At 38.3% G+C, this 17,596-nt stretch overlaps 1 protein-coding gene across 1 annotated transcript; it reads right to left on the reverse strand.

Moving 5' to 3' along the window:
* Nucleotides 1-217: 217 nt before the first annotated feature.
* On the reverse strand, nt 218-1,579 carry LOC141628480 (uncharacterized). The gene is made up of 2 exons (XM_074441619.1): nt 904-1,579; nt 218-627 (listed from the first exon to the last, which is right to left on the reverse strand). The coding sequence occupies exons 1-2, from the start codon at nt 1,577-1,579 to the stop codon at nt 218-220; spliced, it is 1,086 nt and encodes a 361-aa protein (XP_074297720.1).
* Nucleotides 1,580-17,596: the final 16,017 nt, after the last annotated feature.

Raw genomic sequence — 17,596 nt, forward strand, 5'->3', positions numbered from 1 at the left:
AGTACCATTCAACCTCTTCAAAGGAATTTTGAGCATTTTCAGCCTCTTCACCACCTGGAACATTTTAATACCATACAAAGGCTTGTCCCAAACTTCTTTGACTACTTCCAGGAACTGAGGGTCCTGTCCCCACATGTTAAAATACTTAAAGGATCCTTTTCTTCTCTCACCACCAGCACCCAGATTAATAGTGCATGGACAATGATCAAACTCTCCTTCAGGGATGAAACATAGGGATAACCTCGGGGAACCGATCAAGCCATTCATCATTACTCATGGCTCTATCAATCCTACTGAACACCATGGCACCTGGTTCATGTTTGTTATTCCAGGTGAAAAAGGCACCATGAGCAGGAAGATCAACAATACCACAATCCTCCACACAATCCTGGAATCCTCTCAATTCATAATTTGAAACTTCAGACCCCACTCTTTCACACATAGCAAGAACATTGTTGAAATCACCCATGACCAACCAAGGACCATTGACAACTTGTCTCATATTTCTCAGAGAGTCCCATAGAGGAATTCGTTCTTGAACCTTATTAAATCCATAGATAATCGACATCCACCAAGTCCGACCATTTGTACAAGAGACCTTGGCATGAATAACTCCGAGCTTCAATGCTAATAATATCAATAGTATAATTTCCAGAATCCCAAATTAACCAAATCCTACCCCCATCATGAACAGAGGTATTATGAACCAAACTCCAATTATTACCAATTCCCTGATGTACTTTATTAATAGAATTACTCCTTACTCTAGTTTCTAATAACCCAAAAACTCCTATATTATTATTATGCGAGAAAAGACCTAACCTCCTTCATTTTATTTACATTATTAATACCCCTCACGTTCCAAAATCCAATGCTACCCATTTTCCTTTTGCATAGTACTACCCTCCATTTCCCCTGCAAGGACTCTCCTATAATGAACAGAATGTTCCAACACCTCCATATATGTGCTTGTCCCACTGCCCAAACACATCCCACCTTGCCTTGTCATCTTAGTAATGATTCTAGCAGGTGTGAAGGACCTCAGAATATTTGGCATAGGTGTAACCAGCCCTGGCATAGGTGTAGCCAGACCCCCTAAACTCTCAAGACCCAAAGGACCCCGAGCTTGAACAATAGGTTGTTCTTGTTGTTCTGGTGGTTCATGTGCTACCCCATGTTCAACAGAAGGGACACTCACATTCTGTGGAACCTTCTTAGGCCTCCAGACCTGTTGAGCTGGCCTAGAAACCTTAGTAGTCTTAGCTTTCCTACAGTCCCTGGCAAGATGACCCAACCCCTGACAATCCGTACACAAAATGGGTTTCCATTCATAGTGAACAATTTGCCTATGATTGTTGTCAAGTTCATCAGCAAACTGAATGACATCAGGTAAATCAGTCCCAATTTTAACCTCCACCATAATCCGAGCATACCCAAGGAAGGTCTTCAGCAAGGTATTATCACACCCATCGGCTTCCCCACCCGCCGCAATCTTCATCAAAGCATTTCCCCAGAATTTCAATGGAAGACCATAAAAACGTATCCAAATAGGGACTACATCTACAGCTTCCTTCACCATTTTAGATTCCGGGGTCCATTCCTTAACAATCAGAGGTTTATTGTCAAAGAAAATTGGTCCGACTTTTGCAACACCCTCAATTTCATTTCCTCACTCTTAAAACGCACCAGGAAAGTACCATTAGAGTTGAAAGAAATCTTATCATAATCGAGATATCCCCGGACACGCTTAATAAAACCATCAATAACTTTGAAAGGAGGATTTGCCCCAAGTACATAACAATATACCGCAGTAGACCAAAATTTTAATTCAGATTCAACATCTTCATTAGTAAGCTGTAAAGGCCTTACCATTGAATCAGCATCTGAATCAGAAACTTGAGCTCTACCTGAAACCTCCGTCCATTCCGACTCAGAACCGCTCCCTTCTTCCGATATGGAATTCATAACAGAACCAAGATTATAGGGCCGGATAATCGAATCATTCTCAGACGAGCGAGCATCCAGGTGATTAATCCCCAAAAGCTCGTCATCATCCTGATCAATAACTCGAAATCTCGAACCACTAGCTTTATTATGTGATTTATTATTACTAATTGGAGTGTTTTTTTGTAGATTTTGTGATAATACTTTGATTGTTCTATTAGATTTAGAGTTATTTTTCCGAGTACGTGCCATTGCAGAAATCGAAAGAAAGAACCCTAAATCGCCTCTCTTACTAGATTTTGTGATAATACTTTGATTGTTCTATTAGATTTAATTTTTATTACAAATGTATAATAGGAAGTTATGTAATTTTTAATTATTAGTTGTAATTCCGGAGATTCTTGAAGACGGTGCCATTAGAAAAGGCGTTCCGACAAGACGGTGTTGCCTTGGAATGCGTCCCAAGTGAAGTTCAAGGGACCAATGGAGTTGGTTTCCGAATTTGTAATAGTTAATTAAATTTTCTTTTTAGGAAGGTCATACTAGGATTTTATGTTTTATGTTTTGCATTTATTTATATATATATTTGCATGCATCGCTACACCGCCATAACTAAACATGCATTTTATTTTATCGAGTCATCGACCGTGTTAATTATAATTATCGTAGTTCACCGCTTTAGTTCACTTAAAACGTGATAGATAATAAATTGACAAGACCTCTCACTAAATAATAATTGAGAATTAGCCTTACCAAATAGTAGAAACCATGAATCCCAATTTCATAAGGAAGTAGGCTCGGCTCACCGGGGTGCTAAACTTGTTACGTTGGGTAAGTGGGTAGTAAAAAGTTATTACATCGAAATTTGCATTAAGCTCAGCGGAAGTATTCGTGACTGTAGTCGCATGTATTCCGGGCTAAAGATAAATATTAGGGTAATTTTATCGACCGAGAGTTCTAGAAGTAGAATCGATTAAAGAGTTAATCCACCGAGTTATATTGATAAGGGATGAATCGGCCCACCGTGCCCGAATTGATATGAATTTGGATCTCGGGTTCATTTATAATAGTTGGGTGGAGGTCACTATATAAATGTTTAAAACTTGTTTAAAAATGTTTACAAGTTTGATCAAATGACAAATGTTAATATTTCCTTTACCTCCATGTTTGCAGTTTATATATCGCAATGGATCCTACTAATGCAACAATACCTATTACCATTGAGTCTTGTCATAACTTATTTGACGATATTTGCTCCAACCACAATCTCGATACTACTAGAGAGCTTCATTTTGGGATCGGTTCCGATGGAAACCTTAATTTCATTACTTACACCATACCTCCTACTATGACTAGATCTTTTGTGAATGTGTCTCGGGAAGACCATCTCGCTAAATCTATGAGATCCTTATCTTTGGAAGAAAGGGATGCCGAAACTAGTGGGAGTTCTAGCAAGCAAGCTCTTGCAACTAAAGGAAAATGGTTCAAAAGGAAGGGAAATAAAGGTAGAAGATTCAACAATGGAAACAAGATGGCTAGTTGGACTACCAAAGGAGCCAAAGTTGATGATGAATGCCATTATTGTCATGGCATGGGACATTGGATGAGGAATTGCCCCATATATTTGGGAAATATTAGGGATGGACTTGTTATTCCACTCGGTAAAATTCCTTCTAAAATTTATGTTATTGATGTAAATTTTACTCCCACGACAACGTGGGTATTAGATACCGGTTGCGGTTCTCACCTTTGTAATCATTTACAGGGGCTAAGAAACGTGGAAAAGCTGAGCAAGGGCGATGTTGATCTCCGTCTTGGGAATGGAGCTAGGGTAGCGGCTACATCCAAGGGAACTTATGTGCTTGCTTTAGCAAATGGATTTGAGTTGTATTTGCATAATTATTTTTATGTACCTTCTCTTTCTAAGAACATTATTTCAATTGCTATGTTAGACATAGAGGGTTCTAATTTTGCCATTAAAAACAATTGTTGTATTATTTCTAGAAATGAGTTGGTCATAGGCCGAGGCTCTTCTATTAATGGCATTTATGTTCTAGAAACTTCTAATCCCAGTAAAGACATATATAATATACAATCAAAGAAACACAAATCAAGTGATCTAAATGAATCATACATTTGGTATTGTTGATTGGGTCATATCAACGAGAATCGCATCAAAAGATTAGTTTCCACTAATGTTATTAAACCATTTGATTTTCAATCATATGGTATATGCGAATTTTGCCTCCTAGGAAAAATGACCCGTAATCCTTTTAGTGGTAAAGGGACTCAAGCTAGTGAACTATTAGGACTTATACATACCGATGTATGTGGACCAATGACTATCACCGCTAGGGGAAATTATGATTACTTCATAACCTTCACCGATGATTTAAGTAGATATGGGTATATCTACTTAATGAAGTATAAGAGTGAAGTTTTTGAGAAATTTAAAGAATTTCAAAATGAAGTAGAAAACCAATTGAACAAAAGGATAAAGGCACTACGATCCGATCGTGGTGGAGAGTATCTTAGTAATGAATTTGATTCACACTTGAAAGGCTATGGCATCGTGTCACAACTCACTCCACCCGGTACACCACAACTTAATGGTGTTGCTGAAAGGAGAAATCGAACCCTACTAGATATGGTTTGATCCATGATGAGTCAAACCGAGTTACCCGACTCATTTTGGGGATTTGCAATCCAAACCGCAATCAAATCATTGAATAATAGTCCAACAAAGGCAACCGAAAAGACTCCATATGAGATGTGGAAAGGAAGGGTTCCTAATATATCCTATATGAAGATTTGGGGATGTAATGCTTATATCAAGGCAAAGACCGATAACAAGCTTGCCCCACGATCCGAAAAATGCATCTTTGTAGGTTACCCCATTACCTCCCGAGGATATTACTTCTACAAACCTCATGAAGACAAAGTATTTGTGTCTAGTGAGGCTGTCTTCTTAGAAAGTGAGTTTATTTCTAAGAGACAGAGTGGGAGAAATTTTGAACTTGATGAAGTTCAAGAGCCACAAACCAAAGTAGAGACGCAAGAAAACGTTCCTTCGTCGTCTAATTCTGTTGTTATTCCTCAATCGAGGAGGTCGGATCAAGTTTCTCACCATCCTGATAGATATGTTGGACTTATCGAAGAGGATGGGACCCTCGATGTGTTACTTTTATAAAGTGACGAACCCGCCACCTACAAAGCTGCAATCTCTAGTCCCAATTCAGCTTTATGGCTTGGAGCCATGAAATCCGAAATGAGTTCTATGCATGAAAATCAAGTATGGAACTTGGTGGATTTATCTGAAGGGGCAAGACCTCTTCAGTGCAAATGGATCTTTAAAGTAAAGAATGACATAGAAGGACATGATGATGTCTACAAGGCTAGGCTAGTGGCAAAAGGTTTTACTCAAGTTCATGGTCTTCACTATGACGAAACCTTTGCCCCCGTGGCTATGCTAAGATCAATTCGGATACTGTTAGCTATCGTCGTATTTCATGACTATGAAATATAGCAAATGGATGTCAAGACCGCTTTTCTGAATTGGCATTTAGAAGAGGAGGTGCACATGATACAACCCGAAGGTTTTGTGGATTCTAAAAATCCTAACAAAGTATGCAAGCTTAAGAGATCCATTTATGGTCTTAAGCAAGAATCAAGAAGTTGGAACCATCGATTTAATCATGTCATAAAAGAAAATGGTTTTACTCGAAGTATTGAGGAACCATGTTTATACATGAAGTTCAGTTGGAGCAATGTTGTGTTCCTAATATTGTATGTTGATGACATACTACTTATTGGAAATGACATTCCTATGTTGTCTTCCGTCAAGGAGTGGCTAGGAAATTATTTCCAAATGAAGGATTTAGGAGAAGCACAACGCATATTAGGTATCCGGATCTATAGAGATAGACCCAAAAGGATATTGGCATTAAGTCAAGAATCTTATGTTGATAAGATTCTTCGACGCTTCAGATGGACCAATCGAAAAGAGGCTTGGTTCCTATGGTTAGTGGGACCATATTGAGCAAGTCTCAATCACCCACCGAACCCAAAGATGTTGAACGCATGAAGTTGATTCCTTATGCTTCTGCCGTTGGATCAATCATGTATGTCATGATATGCACTCGTCCAGATGTCTCGTATGCTTTGAGCATGATGAGTAGATATCAAGGAAATCCAGATGAGAATCACTGGATTGCCGTCAAGAAGATCCTTAAGTACTTGCGAAGGACTAAGGATTATGTCTTAATGTTTGGAGGTGACTCCGAGCTCTGTGTTAAGGGTTACACGGACTCGAGTTTTCAAACAGATAGAGATGACATGAAATCACAAGCTGGATTTGTTTTCATGCTCAATGGTGGTGCCGTAAGCTGGAGAAGCTTCAAGGAAGCTGCGACTACGGATTCTACAACGGAGGATGAGTACATAGCAGCATCAGAAGCTGCCAAGGAAGCAATATGGATCAAGCAATTCTTGGAAGGGCTAAAAGTAGTACTTACCGCCAATGATCCCATTACTCTCTATTGTGACAACAATGGGACAATCTTCCAAGCTAAAGAGCCCAAGTCTAGTAATAGATCTAGACATGTACTTAGAAAATTCCATGTAATTAGAGATTTCATTGAAAGGAAGGAAATTGCGATTTTTAAGGTTGGGACGGATGATAACATTGTTGATCCGCTCACCAAGCCTTTATCGCAGGCTAAACATGATTGACATGTTGTGTCCATGGGACTTAAACGCATGCCAGTTTTATGTTAGATTTTGATATGAAATAAAAGAGTTGTTTTATTTGTTCATATGCATAATCACATTTGTCTTTTAATTTTTCATTACTTTGTCATATTCAAATGGGTTGTAAAGACAAGATTGAACCCCATTAAAGTGAACTAAATTGACATAGTAATCGCTCATAGTCACTTGTATGAGGTGACCTCTCCAAGTTACTAGAGTGTGATGCGATTGATGGCAAGTTCAAGTGCCATAGAGTCATAAGAGATGACTAGTCGATCACATAGGCAGAAGGTTTGGAACACTCTGTCGGGCCTAATGACCGCTTATGGAGTTCTGGCAAATTATATGGCCAGGTCGTGGCAAGAGCTACTATAGTATTCTAATGAGTCGATTCTTTTGACTAAAGGCTGTTCGCTCAAGGTGGGACAGTTTCAGAGTAACATTGATTTATGTTCCTACGACCTTCGTAAATGGGGTTAAAACGGCTTATTTTGGGTTATGATGAGTTGTGGCTAGTCGAATGGAATAGTGCGATAGGAATTGTCCACCCCTTGTCAGCGTTACAACAATATCTCAGGGCCACTCGAGGAGTAATGAACTGGAAATGCGTGGCCACGCTCGGAAGGTATCTATGGTAGATAATTCCGGTCAATCAGTTGTTCTACAGATCGAGGAAACCACTCTCGATATGATCACTTACAAGTACGACCTAAAAGACACCTTGCATTGAGTGGGAGATAGTAATAGGATAAGAGAATTGGTGAGGCACACTTCTCGAGGACAAGTGGGAGATTGTTGGACTGTCCCCGACAATAATGCGATCACATTGTTGATCATTTTGAGATCACATATTTAAATCTCATATTAAGAATACATGAGGGAAAGTAATACTTCTTAGTCAACTGGTCCACACATATCGGTAATGATTGGCTGACTTGAGTTTGACATTACTGTCGTTCGACGGTGGTGACCAGTTGATCCCCTAAGGTCATACCTATAGGGTAATGCTCTTAATTGATTATTTAATTAATCGTATGACGATACGGGTTAATTAAATTCCTTAAACTTGACGAGTGATTTTGTGAGTAAAATTACGTGTCTTATTGTAATTTGATTAAATAAGATTCGGTCTAAGTAATCGAATTGTTTTATTACTTAGATTAATTTATTGTTTATGAAACAATTAAAAATAGAATGAATAATTTATTATAAATACAAGTTGTTGTAGTTTATAATTATATGACCCATTTTGGTACAAGTAATTATGAATTACTAATTATTTTTGTATGTGACATATTTAATTATATGGTGATTTTTAATATGTTAATGTAACATGTCAAGTAACATGTCAAGTAACATGTCACATATGTCACAATTGACAAATGACAAAAATAAAATGAACCTCCCTTTTATTGGTAATAACCAGTTTTATGGAGGGAGTAATAGGTTTGTGTTGTCGAATTTATTTATTAAAAGGAAACACAATGATGACCTATTTCATAGCCATGCCAATCTATTATTCTTGGGAAGAAAATAAGCTCATGCATTGGCTTCTCTCCTCCCATGCTACCCGGTTTCCCAAAGAGAAAAAGAAGAGTTTTTTCACTTATATTATTTTTTATTCATTCTGTAAGTTGTAAAAAGATACATGATATATTTTTACTAGTGGTTCCTTTTACTCTACATTTTTTGAGAGAACAAGAGAGCTCATAAAATCCTCCTCTTGACCGAAATTTTCAAGAGCAAAATACAAATTATTTTGTGTCTATTTTAAGGTAGTTTTTATTAATACTAGTCTCATATTAATTTAAACTATTAAGGGTATTATCTTGGTACAATCCTTGGGGATAGATTCTACACTTGAATCTTGTTCATCCATAAGGAAATCTCAAGAACTAGCTAAGGTAGGTGACTTTACTAGTGCCCATATATCCGAAATATCATATGTAAGGAACTGATTTTCTCCTTACTCTTGTATTTGTTTTGCATGCATAAGATCTTGAATTAATTTTATGACTAAATTAATTATTCACATTTTCAATATGTAAACAAATGAGATTAATGAATCCCAACAGTTGTCTAGCAGGTAAACTGTGGATGCGCGCGGGATTAGCTAGGGATGGAGTTTCCACGAGTCAGATAGTAGTCTTCTGCTGTGTTGTTTTTCTACCTTTGTTACTTCAGTTGTAGTTTGGTTATGGAACAGTTGTACTTTACTGTATAGTTGGTTTTGTTATGTAATCACTTAAACTTATTTATTAATGTACGTTCTTTTATGGTCTATTTGATACACATTGCCTCGGGTAACCGAGATGGTAGCATTCTCATGCCTTAAGTGGTCCTGGTAAGGCACTTGGAGTATGGGGGTGTTACAAAGTGGTATCAGAGCGACGATTTCGGAACCCAATGAACTTAGGGAGTCAAAATAAAATGAACCCGATAGGAGTTGTAGGAGCTAATGCAAAGACTTGGGACACGTCCTAAAGTCGCGAACTCGCCCTAAAACTTTAAATCGGTCACTATCGGGTGTCATGGGATCGCTATGTGTTTACTAATGTTCTATTGCGTATGTTGGATGATGTGTTGTATAGAAATGTTGGAAAATGATTGTGGTGGAATGGGGAATGTGGTAAATGATAAAGTGTTGTGAATAAGCATGTTGCATGATAGTTGGTTTACAATGTTGTTTGGAATTGTTGGGAAAGTAAATGAGAATGATAAATGATAAGGTGGAAAAAGGAAATAGTTCATATATGATAATATGCGATGAATAATGATGTTGCAGGATGGATGATTTACAATGTGGCTATACTAGTAACATGTGATTAGGGGATGTGATATGATTATACATAATTTTGTTTGCATAAAGTTATATAATAGGTTCATATACTTGTCTATTGTTGTATCATATGCACTTGTTAGATGAAGAATGTGGTTGAAATGGATAAATTGATTAGAAAAGATGAAGTGGAAATTGCATGAAAATATGAATTTCGTGATTATGAATATGTTTAGGTAACGAATTGGATTTGTAGTATTGTTGTATTAGTAACATGGAAATAGGATTTTTGAGGTATGAGTATGTTTTGTTTTACGAAAAGTTATAAAGTTAAAGCATGCGGGTAGTACATGATTGGTAAGTTGAATGTTGTATGAGCATGATAGATGTTATTGTTTGGCTTTTAGTAGAGAGTAACATGTGGTTAGGGATAGTGGTTTTACAAGTATCGAGTCGCTTTTATTCACTTTGTTGATGTTTAAGTTGTTTGAAAGAGAAAATCAAATAGTTATGTTGTCCGATTACAGCAAAGTGGTCTTTAAACTGTTATAACTTGAGATTTATATATTATTTTGATGTTATTCCAATTGGAGGTGATATCTTGTCTTTTTGAGATTCTAACGATAGGTCACACGCCCAAAATAACCAAGAAACGAGTGAGATATGACCGTTTTACGAAAATTGGACAGTGCTGAGAAATGCGTCGAGTACTCGATCGAGTGGCCCTTACTCGATCGAGTGCACCTCTTGTTACTCGATCGAGTAACCCTTACTCGATCGAGTAGCCTTGGTAATTTATTATACGTGCTTTTGACCTTCACCTACTCGATCGAGTAGGCTGTACTCGATCTAGTGACCTCTGTTTTGGGTCATATGCTTATCTTTTGACTTCGTTGCATATTATGTTTAATTCGAAGATGTTATTTTGCTTCTTTATGCATTGTTTTACATGTGTGTCGGTCTTGATGCGTAAGTTACCCAATCCTATGATGTAGTGAGTGGCACCTTATGGTGGGTATGAGTTCGGTGGGGAGGACATGCAATGAGTTATATGTGGTTGTGATGGATAGTGGAAAAAGAAAAGGAACATTGATGAGATGGTTGAGGCATGGTGCAAGTTTTGTGAGATGTGGTGAGTGATATAATTGCGAATTTGGGTAATGTAAAGGTGAGTTTATTTGAGCAAGGAGTGACGTAAGTATAAGGAACGTGAGAATGAAAAGGTTGAAAGGAAGGATGTGAATAGCAGCAACTTGAGATGTGTAAGGAATTATGGAGGGAGATGGTTAGATTGTGTTGGTTAAGAATATATGTAATGAAAGGTCGTTGTGGGAGAATGGAGAAGAGTGGTATATAGTGAACTTAGATAGAGACATGTCGCGACGTGGATTTCTAGACGGTGAGTGAGTTTTGGGGATTTGGTTTATTAAAAGGTAAAACTAGTGTGTGCTTCTTGGGCAATTAACGGTATGAAACGAGTTTTTGTTTGTGAGTGATAGCATTGTGAGAGAAGATCCATGGTAAGAAAGATTGAGATGGTACTGATATGAAATAATGGAATTTGAGGTTTGGAGCAACGAAAAGGAAATTGGATTACTAGAGAGTTAGGTACAAGGAGTAAGGAGATGAACTATTAATTGGTATTGTTAAGTGTAAAGAGAAAAGAAGGATAAAAGTAAGCTGAGAAAAATATTGACCGGAGTTATGTGATATAGAAGTAAGGAATTGTCGAGATGTATGATACTATCATAAGGATGTGAGTTAATGGTTATATAGGAGTTTCAGGACAACATGATTAGTCATGAGTCTCGAGGAATTAAGGGAGTAAGAAGTTGGTAGAGTATTTGCACGACATGAGATTTTGGAGGTGAGTCAGGTGCCGATACAATTAAAGGCAAATATTGGGACGAATGTTCAAGTAAATTTTGTGGATGGGTTTGATGTTCGTCATTTGGATTGTTAACCGATTTGGGAAAGAACCGTGATATTTATAGGTGAGTGTAAGAGATTTTTTATAAGAACAGTGGTGGTGTTGTGGTGTTGTCACTAGTGGTTAAGGGTGGTGATTAGTAGGAAAGGTAGCTATTCTAAAGAGGTTGATTTTATAGAGGCCAGATTGGTATGTATGGTTGTGAGGGCATATACGATGTGATTATAGGAGGCGGTGGCTAGTACTTGGGTACTAATTGTATGGTTAAATTTGGCCGAAGGTGATAGTTATGCGAATGGGAAAATGGGTTACGAAGGGCATGCGAGTTAAGCTCAGGCGAGAGATAACCTTATCAAGTGGTAACTTACGTGATTAGGATTGACTAGTTGGATGTGATTATGGGTCTATGATGTGTATAAACGTTTGCGTAAGGTTCTGACCTTACGAGAAGTGGCATGGTGTAATAATTACAAAGTTGTTATTTGAATGTTCTGTAATGCATGTTGGGTACGGTAACCTAATGGAATGATATTCAAAAAGTAATAATTGGAGTAATCTGGCATGGCTAGTTATACTTGTGTGTGTATTCATGATATATGTTTATTCCGTAAAAAGGTATGGATGGATATTCATGAGGTTCTTATCTGTTTATTCTGTATGATTTGTTGCATGGTGTCCTTGTAAGAGCGGTTTTAATGATGTTTTCTGGTCCGAGAAGTTATACTGAGTCAGTGTTTATGGGAATTGTATAAGTTGTAATGTATGTCGATGTGGTTGTTGTGACTCAGATGGTGATTCGGGCATGGTACTTCGTGTTGTGATGAGGGTATTTTCGCGCTGCGGTGCGGCTGTTGGTGGCGGTGTTGCGATGCCGTCATCGGTTGTGGTGGAGTAGGTGGGATGAGTACATTTTCGAATGAGTATACCAGTCATATAGATTGTTGTTTTGTTTACAGATGTTTCTTGTGAGTTTCGTTTGGACATATAGACTGTTGTTTTGTTTATTGATGTTTCTTGCTAGTTTCAGCTTGGGAGTGAGGGTAGATTATTATATGGAAGAGAGTTGTGTATGTTTCCGTTGTTGTCATGGTATAGTGATATTCTGTTGATGGGACACGGTTACGAGAGGTTGTTGGAGTACTTGTGATCTTCTTTTAGAGGAAGCATTGGTTGATATAGTAATGGTAAGTGATTTGTGGAACATGTGTTGTACTCATCTATATACTGCAAGTGGTTCATAATCTTTTATTGGGACAGTGAGTATAGGGTGTTGGAAATTAGTATCATGTTAAGCTATGAATGGGTTTTGCGGTAATGAAAGAAAGGAACTTGAGGATCTAGTGTGAGTGTGGGTAATAAGTGTGGATCGTGAGTTATGCTTTTGGAGATAGGCGATTTGTATAGAGGAGTATGTCGTTCTACAGTAATGTGGAAGAATTGGGGTACTGGTTATGCTAAGGATTTTGTGGTATAGGTTAGGTGGTGTGCTGAATGAATTGAGGTATGAGAACTATTAGAGTACGAGAGCCTTGGAAATAGGGATGGTTGTAAGGGTTGAGTTTATAGGCGGTTATCATTGACGTGTGGTGGTGATGCGAAGATACAACTAAGGATTTAGCATTAGTGGGTTACGAGGACGTAACCTTTACCTTAAGAGGAGTAGGATGAGACAAAGAGAGTTTGATGGTTGTACATGTTGTAGTATAATTGAAAGTAGAGTGTTGGTGTATCATAAAGGATGGATTTGTATTGTGGGTGATATTGTTAAAAGGTCATGGCCGTGCTTGTAGTAGTGTGATGTCTATGAGTGTGAGAGTACTTCGATAGTGTTGACAGTTGGGTGATGATGTTTATGAGTTCGATAGTGTTGACAGTTAGATGATGATGCTATGAGTGGGAGTAAACTTGGAGGACGAAGTTCCTTTTAAGGGTGGTAGAATGTAACATTCCGTTTGATGTTTATGAGTGTCTTGAAATTGGATTTTCTAGTGGATAATATGTCGTGAGACGAAGCTAGCGACGTTGGTGGATGGTAATTGGAAACTTATGGAGTTAGTGTCGAAAGACTATAATGTGGTGGATACGATATCGTGAGTCATGTTGTGGAGGTAGGCATAGTTGGTGGAGTTGGTGTTAAGAGTTCATGTTGTATAGGCTGGGGTTTCGTTTTGAGTTCTTAGTTGCGTTATTGTGTTTTGGTCGAGTTAGTATGTTTGTTTTAAGTATGGGTTCAACTTCGGGGACGAAGTTCTTTTAAGGAGGGAAGATTGTAATACTACGGTTTTCTATGTCTATGAGTACTCTATCGAGTGGGGCTTACTCTGTCGAGTAAATATATTTTTACGCAAAACAGTAGCTGACCTGATGGGTACTCGATCGAGTACGTGTGACACTCGATCGAGTAAGGGGCACTCGATCGAGTAAGTCACTTAGTCGATCGAGTAAGTGTGTTTTACGAGTTGTTTTAGCCGGGTTTTGTTAATAACGCGAGATTAATACAAAAGGCTTCCGTCATTGTTCTTAATTAGTTTTACTTCTTAAAACCTTCAAGAGAAGAGAAAAGTGTTACGTAGTTCGCATTTGTCACGTTATTAACAAATCCCAAAAGCTAAGGTGGTCGGATCGTCGTGTTCTTTACGCCGTTGAGTTCGTCATGTCGAGGGTATGATCCTTATATAGTTTTTATGTTGTTTCTTTGAGTTTGGTTAAAACCCTAATTGGGTAGATTTGGGGGTTTTGGGTGTATTGTATGGATTGGGTGATAATTATGTGAATATGTGTTATAGGAGGAGGATTCGTAGAGGGACATTACTGTTTAGCTGCTGTGACGGTCTTGTGGATGCTATTTCAGGTAGGGTTTCCCTACTCAGTACTGGTTACATAGTGTTGTTGGTGATTGTCATTGTTTTTGATTGATTATCGTAATGGAATTGGTTTTTGGTAATTGTTTATTGTGTCAAGTGATTGCTGTATATCTGTCTTTGATCTTCGGAGTGCGTCCCTGGCTAAGTGGAGTCACTTGCGGGAGTGGCTTCACGCCCTTGATTCGCCTTCTGTGGAACCCGCCACAGAAGGGATGTGCACATTAATAAACATGGGTTTATCGCTCGGATGAGATGAGCGGGGCTTAGGTGGAAACGGTTGCGGTCCCCCACTAGCGGCGAGGATTACCTGTTGCGATGGGTAATCTGGCAGGTCTACACACTTTAGTGTGTAGTCAGGTGTGTGGTGATGTGATGGAGTTTGGGTTGATTGAATTGGTTGTGGTATTGTTTTATTGCAGCTCTTTGTTTTGTGTAATCAGTACTGACCTCGTTTAAATGTTTTAAAAACTGTGGTGATCCATTCGAGGGTGGTGAGCAGTTGTCTAGCAGGTATACTGTGGATGCGCACGGGATTAGCTGGGGATGGAGTTGCCACGAGTCAGATAGTAGTCTTCCGCTGTGTTGTTTTTATACCTTTGTTACTTCAGTTGTAGTTTGGTTGTAGAACAGTTGTACTTTATTTTACAGTTGGTTTTGTTATATAATCACTTAAACTTATTTATTAAAATACCTTCTTTTATGGTCTATTTGATACATATTGCCTCGGGTAACCGAGATGGTAGCATTCCCATACCTTAAGTGGTCCTGGTAAGGCACTTGGTGTATGGGGGTGCTACACCGTCACAAGCAGCTAATCAGTAATGCTCCACTACGAAACCTCCTCCTATAATCACATATCCATACAATTACCATCTAATCAACATAACATTCCCAAAACCCCCAATTCTACTCAATTAGGATTTTAAGCAAAATCAACAAAACAATATAAAAACTATACAAGGATCTTATCCTTGACACGACGAACTCAACGGCGTAAAGAACACGACGATCCGACAACCTTCACCTTTGGGATTTGATAACAACGCGAAGAATAAAGCTATGTAACTCTTTTCTCTCTTTGAAAGGTTTTTAGAAAAATAAAAGTGATTAAGAAAGATGACAAAAACCCTTAAATACTAATTACGCGTTATTAACAAAACCCCGCTAAAACAACCCGTAAGACTAACTTAGTCGATTGAGTGAGTGACTTATTCGATCGAGTGCCCCTTACTCGATCGAGTACCCATCAGGCAGACTACTGTTTCGTATAAAAACATACTTACTCGACAGAGTAAGCCCCACTCGATAGAGTACCCAAAACATAGAAAACCGTAGTATTACAGTCTTCCCTCCTTAAAAAGAACTTCGTCCCCGAAATTCAACCCATACATAAAAAAAAATATACTAACTCGGTCAAGACGCAACAAAGCTACTAAGAATTCAAAACAAAACCCCAACTTACAAAATATGAAACCATGAACTCTTAACACCAACTCTACCAACTATTCCTACCTCCACACCTCGCTCACGATGTCGTATCAACTATATCATAAACTCTCCCGACACTAACTCCATACATAACCAACTACATAAACATCAAACGGAATGTTACATTCTACCACCCTTAAAAGGAACTTCGTCCTCGAAGTTTACTCACACTCATAACCTCATCATCCAACTGTCAACTCTATCGAAGTATTCTCGCATTCCTAACCTCGAACTACTATAAGCACGTCCATGACCTTTTAAAACTATCAACCACAACATATACAAAACCATACCTTATGCTACACCAACACTCTACTTCCAAATATACTACCATATGTACAACCATCAAAATCTCTTTTATCGCATCCTACTCCTCTTAAGATAAATGTTACGTCCTCGTAACTCACTAATACTAAATCCTAGATATATCTTTCCATTTTCTCATCACCACCGCATGTCAAAGATAATCACCTATAACCTAAACACTCGCCATGCACATATCCAAGGCTTTCTTACTTAAACATTTTTCATACCTCAACTCATACGGCACACCACCTAATCTATACCATAAAACGCGTGGCAAAAACACCATACTAACTCTCCATTCTTACTGCAAAACAACATACCTCTCTATGTAAGGCACCTATCTCCCAAAAGCATAACTCACGATCTACACTCGTTACGTACACTCACACTAGATCCTCAAGTTCTTTTCTTTATTACCGCAAAACTCATACAAAACTTAACATGACACTAATTCCACACACCCTACACTCACTGTCCCAAAATCTGATTATGAACCACCTGCAGCGTCCAGATCAGTACAACTCGTGTTCCACCAATCACTTACCATGATTATGTCTAAAGCCTCATCTTAAAACAAGATCAAAAATCAGAACAACTTCCGACAACGTGTCCCATCAACATAATGTCACTATACCATGACAACAACGAAAACATATACAACTCTCTTCCATATCATACTCTACCCTCATACCAAAACTTAATCGGTAAGAAACATCAATAAACAAAACAATCGTCTATCTGAACAAATCAAAACTCACAGGAAGCAACATCAAACAAAACAACAATCTATGTATGATCGTATGAACTTTCAAAACTCGAATCATAATCATCCCGCCTACTCCACCACAACCGGTGACGGCATCGCAACACCGCCACCAACAGCCACACCACAGTGCGAAAATACCCGCATCACAATACTAAACACCGTGCCCGGATCATCACCCGAGGCACCACAACCACATCGATAGACATCACAGCTACATACAATTCCCACAAACACTGACTCAAAATAACTTCTCAGACAAGAAAAACTTATTCAAATCCACTTTACTAAATCACATCGCAACATATTGTATGAATTAAACAGATAACCTCATGAATATCATCCCCTTACCATATCACAGATTAACATGTATCATGAATACATATAAGCATAACCAAATCACGCCGATCATTCGAATTATTACCTTTTTGAATACCATTCAATTAGATTAGCGTACCCAACATGCATTACAGAACATTCCAATATGACTTTATAATAATCACACTATACCACTTCTTGTGAGATCAAAACCTCACACAAACATTTATACACATCATAGACCAGTAATCACATCCAACTCGGTCGACACGATCACGTAATTTACCACTCAACATAGGTTACCTGCCGCCCGAGCATAACTCATATGCCCCTCACAACATTTTCCCCTATTCGCACAACCATCACTTCTTGTCAAGTATAACCATACCATTACTATTCAACTATTAGCCTCCGCCTCATCTAACCACATCTTATACCTTCTCACAACTATACAC

The sequence above is a fragment of the Silene latifolia genome, chromosome Y (assembly GCF_048544455.1).
Source record: "Silene latifolia isolate original U9 population chromosome Y, ASM4854445v1, whole genome shotgun sequence".
Lineage (NCBI taxonomy): Eukaryota > Viridiplantae > Streptophyta > Magnoliopsida > Caryophyllales > Caryophyllaceae > Silene > Silene latifolia.